The sequence below is a fragment of the Anser brachyrhynchus genome (genome assembly GCF_964034855.1).
Source record: "Anser brachyrhynchus genome assembly, chromosome: 1".
Taxonomy (NCBI): Eukaryota; Metazoa; Chordata; class Aves; order Anseriformes; family Anatidae; genus Anser; species Anser brachyrhynchus.
The window spans coordinates 109,178,103-109,199,640 of NC_137694.1; the positions used below are offsets into that span (position 1 = coordinate 109,178,103).

Sequence of the window (21,538 nt, forward strand, 5' to 3'; positions counted from 1 at the left end):
ATTTATACCAGGACTGCTAAACTCCCAGAAATAAAATTATATTCCTCCATAAAACTATCCAAAAAGTAGCTTGAAAAGAAAATCTCTGGTGATAAAGACTGGTCATTTATTGAATGGGTTGAGTAAAATGTAATAGGCTTGAAAGAGTATTTACATAGCTGTGGAGATAAATATGTACTCATAATTCCGTGTGTATTTCTCTATCAGCTGCAGTACTGTTCTTGGAACTAAACCAATTTCTACTTAATTAAGGCCAATGCATCACAAAGTTCATGTGTGCTAACCAGCTTTATGCACTGAGTACCTAATATATTAAGTGCAATTTTCCACTTAATATTTTGGGGTCCTTTTTTCTTTTATTTTTAAGTAATTCTTTGACATCATACATTAGCAGAGAAATAGTGTGGAAAGAAGATGAAGTTGACTGATACTTTTTTTTTTTTTTAATGACATTATAATTTATAAGCTGAACTGTTGTTCAATTATCCCATGTTTTGACAGCAGTTTAATGACACCAAAGATATCAGTGGAACTTCTAAAGAGACTATACCTACATCTGTCCACACTTTTTTTCTACAGTATTGTACTTCAGCTTATATCCATAACAGTATATGAAAAAAGTAATCACTGCCCATAGCTAACCTCTTAGAAGATTCACTGGTTGGTTTGGTTTGGTTTTAGAAAGTAAAAGAACAAGAAGCATCCACAGTTCTGTCCTTCCAGGGGCAGACTTCAGTGTACATAACCTTGCAAATTATTCTTTACTCCTGCTAAACACTGAGCCAAAGCCTTACAATTCTAACACAAAAATCTGCTCTAAATAATTTCAGCTGACAGGGAACAGAGAGCTCAAATGCTGAAGTGTTTAGGTAGATCGGGACCAGAGAGCTGTTTACTTTGCATGATCAAATTCATGCTCAATAGAGAACTACTAAATTAGATTCAGTTCATTATGCTGCTAATGATCTTCTTTGGGAAAAATGTTATAGATTTACCTAATCTGAAGGAGTTGGTAGGTATTTCGCTCTTTTTCAATGGAGTCTCTATTGTTTCTTTCTTATTTTGACTAGGAATGTGTCTCCTGTTATATTTTATTCAGGTGATTCATTCTTTCTTAAAATAAAACACTGATGTAGTTCAACTCTGAAAATTGTATAAAAGTTACCTACACATATATGGGTAGCTTATATTATGGGATGCATATATAAAATAATATTGTGGATACATTTTACAATGAGTTTTAAACACATAGCATTATGCTAGTTATGCAAAAGATTTTACTGGGTTTTCACTGGAGCTTCATTTTTTGTTTACTACCAAATGGAACCATATCTTCATTTGGCAGAAATTATTCTTGAATCTTCAGTAGAGAATGTAAGGTTCCTTAAGGATGTCTGCTTCCTATGCCATGTTTATTATAGTTAATCATATGCAGACATAAACACACAAGGAAAAGAGAGCTCCTTAACATTTTGAAATTCAGGAATAGAATGGATATGTAAATAAAGTGTATTTGATTCACACCATTGACCAAAAAATTGTTTTGATCCAAACAGAAATAACAGTGAATTGACTCATAAAAAGAGCATACAAAAAGGAACATGAAACTAATCTCAGTGAAATTAAATATTCATTCAACCTTATACAAAATAATTTGTTTCTATTTTGAGCTCTTTTAACAACAGAAAAGGAAGTAAAAGTGTTTAGGAACTATTCATAATACTGTAGGTATCCATAGCATCTTTTAGCTCAAAATTAGCGAAGGCCATTCATCTTCAGTACTGGAGAGCTATATTCATCTCTGCATGCAGTTGGTTTCTGCATCTCTCATACAGTGCTATGCTACTTTACTTTGGCTATCCTGGCCTGCTTTGCTGGCATACTTATGCTGGATTTTTCCCTCTCCTGTCAGAACAGAATGAGAGAGAGAAAAGAAGCTGTCCACAGGACAGTGCTTAAGTTACTAATGCTAACAGGAAAAAGCTTAGTGCTCTCAACTGTAACGAGAATCTGGAGGAGAAAGGTCAAAATTTGGTTCTAATCCTTATCCTCTTCTGAATTTGGGATCAATGGTTACTTAGCAAGCAACTCATAGAACTAGTTTTTCTTCTGAGTGATCATTAAAAAAAAAAAATTTTTTTTTTCAACACACTTTCCTTTTCTTAGAAAACAAACCACCTTTTGATCAATTTTAGTTTAAAGTATGGATATTTTGATTACCTAAGCAAAGTATTAAGCAACCCTTTCAAAAAAGATTCAAAACCCAGTTCTCTTTTCTCCTTGATGTATAGCTTAATTGGTTACATTCTGCCATATTCTGTTTGCCTATGAATCTTGAATTCCTTTCTGTAGAAAAATACAACTTCAGTAAGAAGGGTGAAAATTTCCTGCAACATCCCATATCCTGGTGATAGAAAAGCTTCCTTGAATAAGAAAGTATTTGAAGGTTTGAATCCCTCAAGATGAGATTTGCGTTCTGCCTAAATCTTAAACTTCATAGATTCATTTAGTTGTGTCTTTAAGTAAAAGATATGAAAAATATTCATCCTTGTAAATATATCTATGCTGTTTTTAACCCAGTGAGCACCAACCATTGGAGGTTTCAGGAGACCTATAGTAACTGTAAGAATTCACAGAGGTATGATATTAGCATTCAGGCACTCAACTCTGCTAAGAGATTTTTTCTCTGGAAAAATATAGGTACCTGATTATTGAAAGGTTAGATAAATCATCCCCTTTAGAGCATCTTTGGCAGGTGTCCTTTTCATGAGAATTCATGGCCGAGTGTGTCCTAAAACCCATTCTTAATATTTTATAACAATTTTTGGCTCATTTTCATTCAAGTACCAGTACTGGCTGAAGTTCAGATTGATTCTCTTTTTATTCCCAACTGCCTGACAGCCCTTGAATACAGACTACATTTTATGCAAATGGCTCAGTACCCACTGACTGAATGATCAGCTTTGGCTCAAGCTCTTGCTTTTCTTTATAAACATACTTTCCATACCAGAGAGAAAAAAACAATGTCAAATCTGCAAGCAGATATGCAAATAAATGTCAAATGTATTAGAATAGAATATATAAGTGTTTCAAATCCTTGATTCTCAGTCCACAGAACAAAAAATTCTTCCTAGTATTTTCAGTACATATTTTTGTAATTCTAACACTTTATAACCTAGGACAATTAGAAAAGTTAGTTTTTTGTCTTCTGTTTGATAGCTTGGTCATACACTGTAAGAGTAAGATAATGTTTCCATTTTGGAGGATGTACTGACCCTAAGGTTAATTTTTCACCTTTATTTCATGTCTAGCATTTCAACAGTACAAACACCTGCTTTATTTTCCTAGTTCTATTCTACTTTGAAAACAATGTATTTGCTTTTGATTTCAGAGAAAATCTTTCTTTTAACCTATTTTGTAAATATTTCTTAAACTGAAAAGAGAAAAGAAACCTTATTTTAATATTTCTTGCTAGTAGGTTGGGACCCAGTCTATTTAAAAAAAAAAAAAAGAAGAAGAAAAAAAAAAAAAAGGATTTATATTTTCAGCTGTTTCAGAGTTTCATGAAAATGGCCAAATGATTTCTACAGTTTCTCGTCATAGTCTCATTTAGAAGAATTCAGACTCTGAATGATCTATTTAGCCAGAACTGTTCCTGTTGTTAAATATGATTTAAGTTTGTTATTCTCCTTTACCTAATTATACAGTAAACTAATCAATCAGCATTTACATTTGCCTGTGACAAAGTTAGCTATTAAAAAAGATCATATTATAAAAGACAGAAATGGAAAATGTTTGTCATGACTTTACCATACAAGAAAATAAATGTAGCTTTCTTACAGCTTCATATTAGAAAGCTTAAGTTGTTTATCTAAAGCAAACATTATTTCATCATGTTCAATGTTTTCTTTCCCCTTCAAGATGCTAAGGAGACTTCTTGGGGTAAATTATCAACTGTTAGTTTAGGTCTGCCTTGTTGCTGTTGATTATTGAATCGATGTTTGTACTTTTCTAGATGTGCCATCAAATCCTTATGGAGTACGGGTTTTAGAGTTGTCACAAACCACTGCCAAAGTTTCATTCAATAAGCCAGATTCACATGGAGGTGTGCCCATTCATCATTACCAAGTGGATGTAAAAGAGGTAGCCTCAGAAACCTGGAAGATAGTTCGCTCCCATGGAGTTCAAAGTAAGTCTACAAAAAATAAATTGAAGTATTTTAATTGAAAGAATATCAAAGAAAAAGAATTCAAGTGTGTGTTAATTGATCCTCTGTTTCTCCATTATTCGTAGTCCAGCAGTTGTATCTTCAGTTAATGTTAATAAAATCAGACCTCCTAGCACCGATCAGAATCTTGCTCTGATCTAATGTCAACAGTTAATTTTTAGTTTTACATAATTTTGGTGAACAAATTCATGATTATTTCACATTTTTTTCATTTTCCTGTCAAGTAGAGACAAAGAGTATGTTTGAAGCTATAAATTTCAAAGATAGTAGAAATCACAGAGGAGTTAGTTTGAGAATATGCATTGCATACGCAATTAACTTAAAATGTTGAGTAAGCTATTACATGATATTTTATCCTGGGGATTAACTACTGATTTTTAACTACTTAGGAACTTTTCTACATGCCTGTTTATCTTCATTATATCTGTTTCAAAAGCATATCTATAAAGTATTGTTCAACAAGTGATGCATTATATACATTTGTTGGATATTATATTGTTTTGTATCTATTATATTGGTGGGGATGCTACAAATGGGTACAGTTCATTACCAGGTCTATGCCGTCTTTTCACTTCTCTAAAGGCCTTCTTATCACTTCTGTAAGCCTCCCAGAATAGACAAGAGTTCTTTGTACATGCCCAGGGAGGGTATTCAGACAGATTAACATTAACAAAGTACTTTTAACAGATGAGTAATCCCCTGCATCTATATTTACTCTCCAGTGTTTTTAACAGGTAGTGCAAGTTAAAGCAACCCCAACAGTGTTATGATATATACGGCTGGAGATTAATTGTTTTGCAGCTATCACCACTGTGAGGGGAGAATAAGTGTAGGATATGATCTAAAGTTTTTTATCTCTTTCTCTTTCACATCCCATCATCATTAATTAATATAATATAATATATAATATATATAATATATATAATATATATAATATATAATATAATATATAATTAATATAATTAATTAATATAATATTAATGGATGTTGGTGTACCTCTTCCCTTTTAGTGATATGTTTTGGACCACATTTGAGGCTTTTTTTTCCCTTAGCTGCTTTCTTCAATGAATTGGCAATAAATTTATCTGATAAAATATATATATGTATACCCTATATTTCTCTGAATTTATCTATGAACTACTGTGTTAGAGATGAAAAGCTACTTCAGAATTTATTTGCTAAGCAGGAGGCATCTTGTTTTGTAAACCTTGTTGATTCTACACTACATAATTTGATAGGGAAATCAAAAGGGATCAAAAAGGCATTTATCAGAAGCTCTTGCAGATACTCCATGAGTTAAAATTTTGTTCTATTTGTAACATACTATATGGCCCCCCCCAAAAAAAAAAAAGATATGTTGCCAAAACAAGGACTGAACAGCCGAGAGCAGAAAAGGTCCTCCAAGATGGAGATTGAAAAAAACAGTACTAGTGTATTTTTTATGACAATACTGTTAACTGTAACTGGAGTCTTTTTGAAAAAATCATCCTTTTCCTGTTTCCTGTGAGGGTTTTAGCAAGTCTTCTAAAACATCCACTTAAACCTCTCTTCATTCTTTCTGGGCTTATTTACATTTTCATGGTAGGTAACACTGAGATACCCTCTTCTGAATCCCTATTTTCAGTTCACGAAAACATTTTTAATGAAGCTTTTATTAGAGTGAAGGCTTTTATTTTTTTTTTTCTTTATCCTTCCTTAAGACATTAAAGATACTTGTAAGTCTTTTGAATGATAAAAAATATTACATGCTTTAGAGGCAGTTTCTCATTGTGCTAAGGACTACTTCCCTGCGATACCTCAATACCTGCTTGGCTGAGAGAGGTTTGAGGGGGGATGGTGTTTAGACTACATGTAGTTAGTATTCTGTGTTACAGTTTGTAGTTCAGTCATCATAATTTCCATACTTGGTCAATATTCTTTAATAGAAACAAAATCACTGTTTTTGTCTGTTCAAATTTTTGAGACAGGCTTATGGTTGAGATTCAGATATAAACCCTTTTACACAGGTATGGTTAACTGCTTGCACAACTCGAGTAATGATGCATACATAATGCATGACTCATGATTTTTTTCCCAGCAGCCAGTGATAAACCGTGCTGCAATTTTACAGGATTGCTTTTGGTCAGATTGATTTAACTCAGGAGCAATAAAACAGTACTGCAGCCCTTTCTTGCCACAGTGTAGGTAATGTGTAAATTCCAAGACTGTCTTTAATGGGGAAAGGCAGAAGAACATACATGCTGGTGAAAGTAGTGCCTGAAAGACTGTTAGTCTTCCAATACAGGGACTGTCAAGGCTGAAGTGGGTCTTCTGGTCCCCCTGTGCTGTGACCAGGAGGAATGGTGTGGTTGTCTTCATACAGTCAATAAAGAACAGCTATAAACCAATAAAATGAACAATATATATATATTTTTAAATGGAACAAACATCATGGCAAGGTAGTTATAGAAGTTAGTTTATAAATAAAGTGTTAGCAAATGATTGATGTTTCAAAAAGCTTTCAAATGAATTGCTACTAACACTAACAAGTCATTAATTTTCTCATAATTATGACCTAATAGCCATGTATAAAGCCTTCTAGAAGTAGGATTATAGTTGTTTTTATTTATATGAAGAATCCTAACTGAAGCTGTTAGGCCTTCTTGCAAGTTTAATTAGGAAAATTAAGCAATATGAAATGAATTCTGTGCAAATCTGTTCAAATAGCTTGCAATTCATTTCATCTGGGATGCTCCTTGCCCGTTTCTTCAAAGTCTCCCTTAGATGTTGGCTTTTTTCTTAAACTGTACTAGTTTGAAATGTTTTCTGATCAAATTAAGGAAAAAATTCCGGAGTCCTGGAGCTGTATCCAAGAATATCTGCTTCCCTATTCCCTCTCCTTTGTCTTTTATAATGAAGAAGATTTCATTTGAAAGGCCGCACTGATTGCAGCTATTGAAGGAGAGCACAAAAAGTGAAGTAATCATTCTGATACGCAAACTTCAGGCTATTTAGGGATTTAAAAGTCTTAATCAACACTAGCATAGTTCGCCAAGAGATCAGCAAGCAAATGGTAGATAGATTTTCCTGCACTTACTAGATGCTCTGCTGAATATGAAAATTGTCTTGTTACAAGTACATTTCAGCCCTATAGTCCCAGGGCGTGGTGGGGCTCTCCGTGGGCCAGGGCTCTGGAGGCTCCCAGGGGGGCCATGCAGGGTCTGCAGGCAGGCCCTGCCCCACCACCCCACCAGCTGCAGAGCCACCCAGCACCCCACGGGTCAGCCCCAGCACCTGCCACTGGGCACTGGGCAGCTCCCTGCTACCAGGGCTGGGCCTTGGCCAGGCCAGGCCAGGCCATGGGCCCATGTGTGGGCCCAGATGGGTCAGCCCATGGCTGGGCAGGGCAGGGCTCCGGGGAGATGGAGCCTGGCCCGCCAGTGGCCTGAGCCTGTGCAGGGTAGGGAGCCCCAGAGTATATGACTGATGAAAATGTGGTGTTTTTTTTTTTTTTTTTTTTTTTGTGTGTACTGCTCAGGTTTTTGGGTAACGCTACTGAACTTCATTTTTTGTCTTTAAGGAAGACTTCTTGATAGTCATCAGATGAGCAGACATTCTTTCAGAAGACTTTAGAAACTCACACTGTATGATTTTCTGCTGAGATTTCAGAAACAAAAATAAGAAATTATGTCAAAATATAGCAATTACTTGATATTGTCATGGAGAGGAAATCTAATATATGGCTTAATAACCATTCTCATGTACTACATCTTACATTGTAGGTTTTATACTGTACAATTCCTTTGTACTAATGCATGAAATTGGACCCGGTTTCTTATTAAAGACTTTCTGGTAGTGTAACAATGCTTCACCATTAAACTAGGAAGGATGACAAATGGACTTCTGAGAGATAAGAAGGCCATATAAATTAATAATTTTATTAATGGGCTTAATGACTAAGTAGAGTATGGCAGCCTAGTTTGTAGATCAAACAAATAAATTGCAAATATTTTGGTAGGGTTAGTCAGCATTCAAAATTATTTTAATAGTTAAAAATCTTCAAGACATTAGCGTTTACTGCAAGCAGTGAAAGCAGAAGGAAAAAATGCTCATTAGCCTGCTCGAGTGGGAACATATATTTTTAGTAAGTATTTGAGACACTCAATTCCTTGGCATTGCTGTCAGATTTGGCTCTCTATGACAAGAATTTTCATCACATTCAATTCTAAAATGACACTTTCTATTCCTAAGGAGTGTTTCTGCACTTCTGGAATATCACGTGTGTACTCCAGAAATTTAGAAGTACATGAAGTCTCAGAGATTTTTGTACATTTTAAATAATGGCATAAGTCATATGGAAAACATTTATGGGTTGTGAATTCAGCTTTAGAATCTGGTTCTCCATTTAGCTGACCTGCAGGCAAGCACTCTAAGACCACTAAATAATTGGATGAAAAAAAATATATATATATAAAAGCAAACCACCAGAATGTGTTGTAATTTTATACCAAACTTGTACCACAGCAAATGATATGCAATTTGGAGAATCCTAAAATTTTACATTGATTATAATACTGTTAAATTGACTTGAATGAGTGGTTTAATTTAAGAAATTGTCTGTAGTCAATAGGTAATAATTTATTGCCGTAAAAATAAATTGCATAAACCATAAAAAAGGATCATTCCCTGTATCAGATATGATACTATTGGTGGGCCTCATGGGATCTCTTTTTCAATAGAAACTATGTTTATCTTGATTCAAAATTAGTTTTCGCAACTTAAAACAGCTCTGAAAATTATCAGAATGTAGGACTGCCTGTATATAATAATAAGCTAAAATGATATAGTTTGCAACAATAATAAATTGTGTGAATAAAAGAGCCCTTAATTTTAATAAATCTTAATTCTTGGGATAATATGGCATGATACAATTTGTAATATGTCATAAAATTGCAAAAAAAAGTTAAAGAATGGGTGCAGCTTATAAGCAATATAGATTACTTTTAAATGGTAAGAAAAAAAAACCTTAAATTAGTTTGTGTGTATGCCTGCATGTATGTTAGTTATTCATCCCTCTAATTCTGTCTCTATGCTACTTTTGGCCTCCATCCAGCTTAATCTTGGGTTTAAAAGTCTCGTGTGGATGGAAAAGTTGGATTAGAAATAAATATCTCAAAGTCAATTACATTGATGGATTAGAGAGTCTGCAAAGTGAGAAGTGTAAAGGGAAAGCTAGGTTTAAGTATTTCAGGTTTTTATACAGACCTGAATCATCAGGAGAATTAAATGTACTTTTCACATTCAAAGGTGAATAAAATGTCATGAAAAGTGAAGAAAACCCAGAAAATTTACTTCACAACATGAGTTCATAACTAAAAGCAACTGTCATGCAGATATAACCACTGCCAATATCTGAGGTTACTCGTCTTCTCAATAGTTCGTAATTCTGTTTACAGTTTTCCAAATATTCCAAATATTTTTCACGTGGTGTTCCTTTATTGTGATTTCATGTTTTTTCCTGCTTTACTGACAACTCTTGGCTAGTCCCTATTTAGACCTTTTCAAGCTTTCTATGATGGTACACTCTCAAATAGATTTGCAGTGAACATGCTCATCCGATGTAAAGGTCTTGCTGATCTGGCTCCTAAGTGTAAATCTTGTTAAGAAAAGAGTTGTGCAATGCAATATTAGATGTGAATAGCTGATAAGTGAGATGCATGGTGCAGCTGCAAATTTTGCCTTTCAAATCAGTATTGTATTCATTTGCATCCATTTTACATTGCCAATCTGCTTACAAAAAGATAAAGCACATTTATGGAATATTCATGCATATACAAACTTCATCTACATTTTGTAATACAAAACAGAAGTGTTCTTAGAGGACAGAATATTCTGAAAGTATTGTCAAGGTCATTGAATGATGGAGTAACTATGAATGGAGTTTTCCTTCTGTCACACAAAATGGTTAGCAACAAAGAGATAGCACAGCCCTCTCTCTGTTACATTTCATAATATCATTAAATAAAACTGCTTTTTGTCACTTCTCCTCTCCCTACTCTTTTCGTTCTCCTTTGGTGAAATAAAGTGTAGCATGTAGGAATAGGATAGGGAAGAAAAAGTTATGAATGAAAATAATCTTTGCATATAAGATTGCTTACTTTGTTTTCATTAATGTATAGCACTGTACATTTTATAACTATAATTCTCCCACCAGATTCATTATAAAAGAATATTCTATATATAATATAGATTTCATTTATTAGTTTTATTTCAATAAAAATAGGTATCAAAGGTAATCTCCTGGATGGCTAGAGGGTGTTTATGCTCTTCCTGGTTTAATTTGTATACCCAGCATCTCAGAATCCTAGCCAATAAAAATTCAGAGTTTAACAGAGTAATTGCGTTTTGAGGGCTGTTCACAAAATATTTTTACCAAGTGCATTTTTAATATCAACCTCTGAGAAGTATTTTATAATGAAATTATTCATGTTACTGAATTAATTATATCTGATCTACAATACTATATATCTTTATTCACAGGTAATTAACTTATATTTACAATTAATTAAGCCACTACAACTTTTATTGCAAAGGAATGCAATAATTATATGTAATAGTGCAAAGATGGAAAATGGTGACAGAGTCATTCTTTCTGATTTTTAAAATGGTTGTGTGCTTTTCTGAGTATACATATCAGGGTATGACTTAAGCCTTGATCCTGTCTCCATATATATTGATGGAATTTATGCCAATAATTTTGGTATCAGTGGGATTGGCTACCATTATTTTTTTTTTTATATATAATGTACCACTTGAAATGTTTTCATTATTAAAGTTCTTTTCTTTGTGTTAGTTGAATTCTGACATTTATAGCCAGATGTTGAATCAGTATTTATGAAATTAATTGTTACTTAGGCAAGGCAGACAGATGGAACTGAGGCAGTGCGACTGTTTCTGCATATGAATAAACATGTTGCTTATTGTGTTGCAAAAACTGTTTTTATGTTGTTTTTCCTGTATTTCTCTGCCTGTGGCAAGTTCTAACTTCATTTTGCCAACAAGTCTGTGATCTAACTCTGTAAGCCTCAGGTAGAAAAATAGCTTTTATGCCCTTCCTCCTATTGTGCAAACATGTAAATTAGACAAAAACATGTTGCTCATCCCAAGCAGACAGAGGTTCAGAGAGACGTTCCTCACAATGTGTGATATCTACAGATATAGGATGCATTTGTACAGAACCTTAATACTATGCTACCATAGGTTACTCACTGCTCTCCTCCCATGTCTTACTACCTTGGGTTCCTCACTGCTCTCCCCTGTGTCCTTTATCTTCTTTTCTTAAAAGAAAATGAGTTATCTCCACAAAGAGAAAACTGTTTAAGCTCCGCGAAAAATGCTATTCATTTTTTCCTCTGAAAGAAATTTAGGTATTTCCAGGGGACTCAGGTTTTCCTTGAGAGTAGTCAAAAATGAGTAAAAGGTGCAGCAACATTTTGCTAAATCAAAACACTCCACTTATTAACCTGCACTGAATTCAGTCTGCATAGGTAATGGAGATTCAGACGAGAGGGAAAGAAATATGAAAAACCCTTCCTAGAATCTGTAATGCTTCTTTGACAGAAAATTTGCACTGCTGCCATTATCTGAAATATTTATGACTGAAGATGATATTTCAGCAATGATGTGTCTCAGCTACTGTGTTTCAAAATAAATTTATGTCCTACTTTAGTTAGAGCTGTCATCCTCAAAGGATTGAAATCAAAACTAGGAGAAGAGCGTTTTTCTATGCAACAGGTAGCTCTCCAATGAGTATTGAAGTAATATTTCTGTTAATTAACCTCATGTAAGATCTACTTTGGGATTAATGTAGTGTAACTACTCTATTAGTTCCCCAACCTTCCTTACTCTGGTGGTGGCTTATGTAATATATTGCAGTCCTTAAAGATTTCTGAGCCAGATTTCCTTTGGTGAAAACACAGTTTAATATACCAGGCATTTCCCATCTCATTGTTCTGTAATAAGGTAATGTAAACAACCTACCACTGGACTAGAAAAGAAGCTGTTGATTTTTTTTTTGTTTTTACTGAGTCGGATTTATGGTACGATTTATTTCACAGCAAATCATCAGATATCATTTTCGTGTGTTTCATCTTGGTAGCAGTTAATATTCTGCAATAAAACTTACCTATCTGAAAAGCTTATACTCGGCATTTGAAATAGTTTGACTATTAAGTATGGAGTTCTGAATTTTGGTCTATCCTTTCTATCTAATATTCCATTTTTTGTGGCTTTTTTTTTTTTTCTGTAGCGCATTCATCCTTTAATGGCTTAGATCTGCTTGCAAGTTAGAAAACTCTATATAATAAAAAGTAAGGGCTTTATTTTTAATACTACTTAATCTTTACGTTTCTTGTCACAGACCAAGTCAGAATGAATTTTTCTGTTTGGTGAGTTTTAATTCTCTGTGGTTGTTCTGGCTTTTTAAAAATTCTTTGCTACAGAATTGAAACACTATTTTTTGCATAACTTGTAAAAAAAAAAAGAAAAGTTTTAAACTCTCTATACAGTATAAGGAAACAAAACCATAATACTGGTAACTTGCTGTGTCATGATCTCCTGCAAGAGTACCATGTGATTTTCAGCCTCCCTATCTTCTTAAAAGTCAAAAATACAAATGCCGTTGAGCAGCATAGTACTTGAGCCCTGAAACACCTACAGAGTTCACAAGAGAATCTTCTGTTTTTCCTTCTAATAGGAGTAGTTCTTCCGAGTCTACTCTTCAACGTAACTGTGTGAATAATCCCAGAAAAGTTAAAATGGAATGCTTCAGCGAAAGCATGCAGATGCTGTGATTAGGAAGACAATATAAAAACAGAAGCAGATAGATAGAGGAAGTATAAAAAGACTCAATATGATTAAGGAACCTCAGTTCTTTGGGACTTGATGTATGCCAGTGAACATGCCAATGGCATAATTCACACATATGGTATGCAGTGGACTACTTTTTTCACATTCATATACTGAAAGTGAAATTACTATATTTCTTTCAGAATATGATTTGAAATTTTACTTGCAATTACTTCGATGATCACTGAAAACTGAAACATCCATTGTGGCCAGGACTGTGAGCTATGGGCTCCTCTAAGAGTTTCATTGACATATAGACAGATGAATACATTGATTTTGTAACAGATACTACAAGGACAGGTACATATCTCTAAAAAAAAAAAAAAAAAAAAAAGTGAATTGTTTTATTAAGCATTTGCTTTCATTCTAAACATATTTCAAAAATATAAAACAATAAGCAGTGAAAGCTTTCACTACTCTTAGATTACTTTTAAACCCTGCATTTTTGTAACATAAAATGGGATGGTTCCTTAATCTTTCTCAATTATTCTAGGTTTTCAACTGGAGTATTTAAAATATCCTGATCAGTTATGGTTCTTTGCTTTGCTTTCCTGGAGGACATGCTTATAAGTTTTCTCCTGTTTATAAAACATGTCCATGTCATGTCATTGCTGATACCAAGTGGTTCTACTTTTTGAGGGCATATTATGCCATGAGATTTAGTTGGGTTAATTTCATAAATGTATTTGTAAGAATCATTATATCCAGACACATAGTGCTGTTCAGGGGATTATAAAGTAGACGCTTATTCTTTAAATACTGCATATATAAGTAATTTTATTCATTTAGATAGGCCCCAGGAGTCACTCAAGTGTTTATAGAATTGGATCTTTAGGTTTTATGTAGTTAACACGTTCGTGTTTTATAAAGCGTAGACTCATATCCATGCTTTGATGTTGTTTAAGTTTTAAAAGCATTTACAGTAACACTAATTTTTAGTATGCCCTAAGGTTTCTTTTCAATGAAATTATCCAGCCTTGGAAAATAATCATGGCTGAAAGGCAAGCCAAACACAGCTACTGCTTGGTTGAGGTTTTAAATTCCATCTTACCATAGCTGAACGTTATATGTCATAATCCTTCTCTTCTCCAAATTTGATTCTTATTCTCATGGTGGTATTTTATTTTTTCACAAAATGGTTATACTTTATGGTTTGATATTTTTAAATCTCTTTAAAATGATTGCATGCTGGAAGGCATACAATTCTACTGTTTTGTTTACAAGAAAATGGTTATTATTTTTTTCAGTGGAAAATTCATGCAAAGTGCTCATAATAAAGTGCAAAATGTGGAAGTTACTGTTTTTCAAAATTTAATTAAATCCCTTTAGCTCCACATGTAATGGGACCTCTGCAGCAGAAACAAAATAAATAGAAATTCTAGTAAATCTGAAGTCAAAAGAATATAAGAGTGCTGACAAATAATTCTCCTTTCATCAAATATAGAAAAGCAAACCTAAAGCAACTGTTGAAATATTACTTTATATTGAAAGGAAGTAGGTTCCTTAGAAACTGAGAAAGAGACTACTGGCTTTTTCTCAAGACACCGGAGTTCTGTTTCCTCTTGTAAGATAACACTGCATCTGCTTTTCTGGGTAAGACGAATATTGTTGTGCTTCAACTAATGTCCATCCAGTTTATGTCCATTCCCTGATATGAACCTGACATCTGGGGAGCTCAAAGCTGGCAAACAGCAAGCCATCTGTGGAGACAGCAAAAGGAAGCTTTCTTGCAAAGACAGGGTAATGGTCCAAGACCTCTTTATGGATCTAAGTTTCCATGTGCATATTCAATGTCGGTATTAGTAATTTACAGTACTATGGTAATGTACAGTACTGCATTCCTGTAGAGGATCCTGGAATCCAGTATCCTTTTTCTGCATTTTGTTTCTGGATTTGTTGCTATGCGTTGTCAGCAACAATTTTCTTAGAGCTGTACAATATTATTTTGGGCAACATTCTCTGCCTCGTTTTCTGCTTCTGATGGCATTTACAGGCGGTGTTCTAGTGACATGTTCAGGTTCTGTGAAATATTGCTGCCAAGGCTTGAGTCTGGATTTTTGAAGGCATGGTACTTACTGAAGAACATGTTAGGAAACTTGGATGGTTGGACTTGACAATCTTAAAGGTCTTTTCCTACCTAAATGGTTCTGTGATTCTGTGAAATCATCTAAGGAGTAGGGGAAGGGATTGTATTCTCTCTCAAGTTACAGGAAAACTGTAAGTCCAAAATTTGAACAGATTTGCTTCCCAAAACACTTTTTGGTTATAACGTAACATGCATTTGCATACACCTCTTCCTGAGTATCTACAAACATACTTAATTCACTTTCAGGTCCTTAGTAGGTAACTTGGAACTTTTCCTTTGTTCATCATAAGCACCTGTCATTTTAGGTTGAACTGTCCGAGAATAGCACCAGTAATTCACTATACCTGCATCCAGGAGTATAGACAAAGGATGGTTGGTACTGCTCCCCAGTAAGGGAGAAATGGCAAGTCATGAACTGTTTGCATATGGCTTGAACATGCAGCAGATGCCCATTGCCAAGTTGGAGCCAGATTTGTGTCTCCTGTGCTCACAGTCTGAACACAAAACAGCAATCCCTCATCAAGGTCCTTAATTATTGCCTATGACTTCTATAACACTGACATCAAATTCCTCCAGAAGCCTGAATTTCTCATTCACAACAATGTTTGCATGCAGATGAAAAAAAAAATGGTACTATTAGCACTCAGAAAAACAGCTAAGTTTGAAACCACTGGAATTGAAATTAAACTACTTGAAAATTGGACTCTGAGTAAAGCAGGTAAAGCAAAAAATAAAAATAAAATGAAATTGGCTTTTTTAAAATGCATTGCTTCATCAAATTTTGTTTCTGTATTTTTTTCCCTTTCCTTTAGCAATGGTTGTTCTCAGCAATTTGGAACCAAACACGACATATGAAATCAAAGTAGCTGCTGTAAATGGAAAAGGGCAAGGAGAATATAGCAAAATCGAGATATTTCAGACCTTACCTGTCCGTGAGTAATACTTGTGCTATTAAATAAAAATGTAAATTCTTACTTGAGTATGTTGCTTCCGGATCAGCTAATAATTTCAAGTATGATTCACTGTGGATAATATGGTTTATGTTTATACACTGTGAAGCAGCATATAACATCAGTCTTCTCTACATTGTTTCTCTGAAATTTTGTTTCTCTTATCCTCTCCAATGAATAATATGAATGAACTTAAAATTGGATGGACTTAAATTATTTGTATTTTTGAGACAGACAAATCTTCATGTTATATTCAAGAGCAAAGAACATGAAATATACCAGATGAAGGACTTTTTCTCATTTACACACAGAGTATTACACACATCTGGGAGAAATTAATTAGCCCTTTCTGGAGACATTCTCCCAGCAGATCATGCTACCACAAGTTTTGTAACTATCAAGTCTAAAACAAAAACCTTAAGCTATAGAAAAATAATAAGAATACATTGTTTTAACTATGATATGAAAGTGGCAAATGATGCAAAGCCAAATCTATATTTATAGTAACCTTTATAGACAAGAAATTCAGATTTAATGATGAAAGATTTTAATGAAAATTATTTCCCCAAATTAATTTTAAACAGGAAAAAATAATGAATAAATGAAACACAAATGAAGAATTAAAAATAAAGGAACTACAGATAGCACTGTATAGTGCTCAGGTTACACGAAAATACATCAGCAATAGATCGGTAGATCTGTCTCTCATAAAATGTTGTGACTGAACTGGTTTCAGAGTAGGATGTTACTCAGTATAGCTAAGAATATTGCCCCTAATGGAATGAACAATAATAGTCATGCAACTAGAAATAACACAAAATATTTCTATGTTTTTCTGTGTCAATATTCATATTGACAAGTTTCTTCTGTCCAAAACCTGTAACTTGTCAGCTTTCAGATTTATTTTTGTTTAAAGCATATGTATTTTCTAAATATAATATATGACAGAATAATTTGCTATTATTCATATAGCACATTATACCTGATAGAAAAGCAATAGAAATTGATAGAACTGATACATATGTTACCTGACAGAAAGCTAGGAAAATCTGTGATGAGATTTAAATATTTTTTTCCCTTGACAAGAGATAAACACAAATATAACAAATGTTATAAATATTTCTAAAGTAACAAGATATCTCTGGGTGAATGGAAATCTACAGATATTTTGAATAGAAGACAATTATGATGTGTTAATTTAGGACCTGATTTGAAATTTTACAATAGGAATTATATATAGAAATTAAAATTGGTCTGTGCAATGCCATTAGCAAAGTGATAAAAGCTGGCAATTAACCAATCAATTGTATGTTTAAGATTATTTTTCTCCTTCCATTACAGAGAAATTTTTTCTTCTTTTCAAAATGTTATTCTTTACATTCATTCTTTATATAGACTACTTTAAAAACATCTAATTTTGGCTTGACACAGTTACTGAAAAGTCAACTTATCTAATACTTATTACAGTTCAGGTCTGGAATATAGGACTAAAGCTCGTGCTTAACACTAAGAATGCTTTTCTGTGTTACTCATAAATTTCAGTGTGAGTAGCAGCTTACCAGCCTTGCTGAATTGATGGCTAAATCATTTCTGAAGTAAATTACATTTGAAAGTGTAAAAAGTCAGAAAGTCTTAAACAATCTGATACCTCTTTCATACTTGATATCAGTTTGTTTTCTTGTGTGAGATTATTAACCTAGTTTAGAACACACTTTAAGCAAAACATTTAACACACGTTCAAGATACTCTGCAGTGCTAAAGATTTTGATTATGGACAAGCTCCCACTAGTAATTTGAGGTTTCTGTCATTGCTAAATTATTTTTATCCACTTTTTTTTTTCTTTTTTTGTTATTTAGGGGAGCCAAGCCCCCCATCAATTCACGGACAACCAGGAAGTGGCAAGAGTTTTAAACTTAGCATAACTAAACAAGATGATGGAGGTGCCCCCATTTTGGAATATATTGTGAAATACAGAAGTGTAAGTATTTCAGTGAATCACACTAGGCAGGTTTTGCTTAGTAATGCCTGTTTTTAATGTAGAGACAGTTGCTGATATTATTTGAAACTTAACAGTTTGCATACTACAAAAAGAAAAGAAGAAAAATAATCTAGGATATAGTATAGTATGTTTTCTCTTGGGACTAGGTTACTAAAGCCAGATTATAAAAAAGAAAAAAAAAAAAAAAAGAATGAAAGAAAAACACCCTGCTCCTCCTAAAGGTGTAACTGAAGGTTCATTCTAATAAGAAAACTTACGTATTCTCTGTTTTGTTACATGGCAAATGAGGAACTTTCATGTTCAGCTCTCAAAAGTGCAGTCAATTAGCAGACATTAAAGTTACATAATTAAAGGCTGTTTGAAAAGCAAGTTAATCATCTGTAATAACTATAAATTTACAGATATGTTTTCAGTGTTCCATATTCATTTTAAAGGAGATTAATTAATCTTTCTAGATTCCAAAGTTCACTTTAAAATATCAAAAGCCCAGTAATTTATTACTTGCTAGGACATTCAAAAGTTTCAATTTATATACCAGTTCTTTAACACTCCCCTTGAATAGTTTATTGGTCTCTCAGCTGGCATCTGATTTGTCATTCTCTTGTCAAATCTGGCAAGTTTAGAATACAGTATTTCTTGCAATGTCTATTTTATTTTTCAGCAAATTATGTCTTCTACATATTTTTCTATTTAAATGTATTTATTTTTAATAAAAGCACCTAAAATATCTTTCCGGATATACTACATTTAGAAATATTTGCATTGAAGAAGCAACTCTACAGCTGGCAAAAGCAATAAAATGAATTCAAAAGTAAGCATTTTCTAATAACTTCCTTGCATTTTTTTAGAAAGATTACACCACTTTTATCTGACCAGACCCAGGAAGAAAATATTTTACCAGAGTATAAAGTAGCAGATTTATACATCCACTTCAAGAGTCTGAAAGAGATTGGGTACATAACACCAAATATTTAAACGCATTAAACAGAAGGTAGTGAAGACTATACTTCATAGAAATTAGCACATTTTGATAAACTAAATGCAGAACTTTAGTGTTTCCAAACAGGAAAAGCAAGCTCCTTATTTTGTAATAATTTTTGTCACATTTCCTTATGTTTCCTATAATGCAACTTTTTGATGTTAGCTCTGGGATTATCCAAGTGCTTAGCCTGGCATGTAAAATGATTTTCCTAAATTATTTGCTAAATAAATTTAGCATCAAGGTATGGATATCATGTATATATGCAAGCTGATGAATTTAATCTGTTTCTGTGATTTAAGTAAGTTAAATGATTTTGGATCTATCTTGAATAACTTTGGAAACATGATTTTGATCCAGTGTTTTGACTAAGGTACAATATTACAGAATAGAATGTCATTTTTCTTGTTTATTGTTGAAAGATAAATGTACAATTTAAGCAGTAACTAGAAACATAATAGGTTACAGGAGATAGCTTTTACTTGGAGCTGAAATCCATATCTCCCTAAGCTTCCAACTGAAAAAGCAATTTGACTAAATTGAAGGTCTTCTTACAACAAAAAAGCACAGTAATTTTTTGGCGTTTTAATCAGAATGAATGGATGCTATTTAAAGTTCTTAATTATCTGTTGACTGCTTCCATTCTATCTTCCTCATTGGTCATATTTAATTGACTTTTCTATAGCTCTTGCCAGCCTCATTACTAGCACCTGGACCAGTGTATTTGCTTCCATGTTTAAACAGCATATTAGATAACAAGCTACATATCAATGGCTTTTCTTCTTTGTGTTTCATAACAGCTCATGTCTTACTGAGTTAGTTCTTTCATGCTTAAGGTTCATAAAGATCTCTTAAAACTATGAGTAGGGCAGCATTTAAGATATTGTAGAAATATTATAGCATAGTCTAGCGACACCGGTGTGTTTTCTTTTTTTGCTAACTTTTGCTTTCCTAACATAAGTTAATTCATGTTATGGGCAGGGCTTATTTACTGTAATCAAATAACAAGAAGCCTCCCATTTTGTGTTGTGTTTTGGAGAAGGATTATGCAGTTTTTATGAATACCAGTCTCAATTTGATTCATGCTGCTCTACAAAGTAAGTTGAGAGAGTTTTACAACGCTTTACTAATGGAGTCCAAAGCTGATGGTGTACCTTGTCTTCAAAGTTATCTTAGGAGAGAATAGGAAGAGAGGGAGAAAGAACTGGGAACTGCTCCCCAGCAGCCAGCTGGGAAGAGGAGTGTCCCCAGACAGGCATCCTGTCCAGTGCAGAAGGAGGTACCCCCCAGCTACATTTCTCATAGTAACTGTGTAGTTCTAATAGGGACCTACTTGGGCTCTCCTTTGATCATTCCTTGTTTTGGCACTGCTAATGTTGGTTGGAGCACACGTGATCAGGTGCTGGTGTTGCACAATGGAAATTAAGCTTTATACGTGTAAATTGCTGGGGAACTGTGTACTGGATTTGTAAACAGTTATTATCTGCTGTGCGATCTGCCAAGTATGAGAGCAGTAAACTAAAAGCTAGTGGGGATGGCTGAAGAGATTATAGCGTGGAGTTACATAAGGCAAAGAGTGAGGAATTAAAGAACAGAAGGAAAAAGCATTTGGGATACAGGGGAGAAACTGCTACAGCAGCTCAGGAGAAGTAGGTGACAAGCACAGGCCTGCTTGGGAAAGGGAGGCTACAAAGCAGCAAATGGAAGGTGTCACACAGCTTAAGGCACCACAAACAGCATGCAGGTAATGTTTGATCATCATACGGGAATAATTACTTACACGACTCACACGTTACAAGCAAAAGTACCTGCTTATTGCTCAAATGTCTTTTGACAGTGGATATTCTGTAACTGCAAATGTTGCATTTGTGAATTTGTGCTTGGTGCTTTATGTTGTCTGCATATGGTATTATGTTGAAGAGATTGGTTCCAAGCCTTCAATTATGATTTTGGTACCATATCCTGAATAGAATTTCATAATGCTTAAAAGACAAGTTTTGAAATAGGCTTCTTAGTGATTGTAAAAGGGAATTCTCTTTCCATATTTTTGGGCCACAGAATGCCAAAAGTAAGATGGGGGAAAAAAAAAAAAAACAAAAAAAGGACATTGTGGTTCCTTTTAATGCCAAGTTTTGGTAAAAAAATTAGAATGAAGTAACAACAAAAAAAATCCATCTTTTATGGTTATATACTTTTAAGTAGAGGCAAGAAAAATTACATAAAAGCTTATTTTGAAAAACAGTAACAGCAAACATTTCTTTTTGTCTCATTTTGCATCCATAATGATATCTGGAGGAAATAAAACCAGAGAGATTAGCTTTTGCAGGCCTAAAACCCGTTACCCGTGTTGACCTGTGAGAGTGTTACTACTGATGTACTGATGCTCTGAATTTTGGTACTGACAGTTGT

The 21,538-nt window shown here is 33.8% G+C and overlaps 1 protein-coding gene across 6 annotated transcripts in view; it reads left to right on the forward strand.

Annotated features, from left to right (window-relative positions):
- The window catches only part of NCAM2 (neural cell adhesion molecule 2), a 288,588-nt gene that overhangs the window by 221,200 nt on the left and 45,850 nt on the right, over positions 1-21,538 (forward strand). For all 6 annotated transcript variants that reach the window (XM_080579695.1, XM_080579698.1, XM_080579696.1 and 3 more), the window contains exons 12-14: positions 4,016-4,189; positions 16,013-16,132; positions 18,008-18,129. In XM_080579695.1, coding sequence (XP_080435821.1) covers positions 4,016-4,189; positions 16,013-16,132; positions 18,008-18,129 — 416 coding nt within the window. The remainder of the gene's footprint in view (positions 1-4,015; positions 4,190-16,012; positions 16,133-18,007; positions 18,130-21,538) is intronic.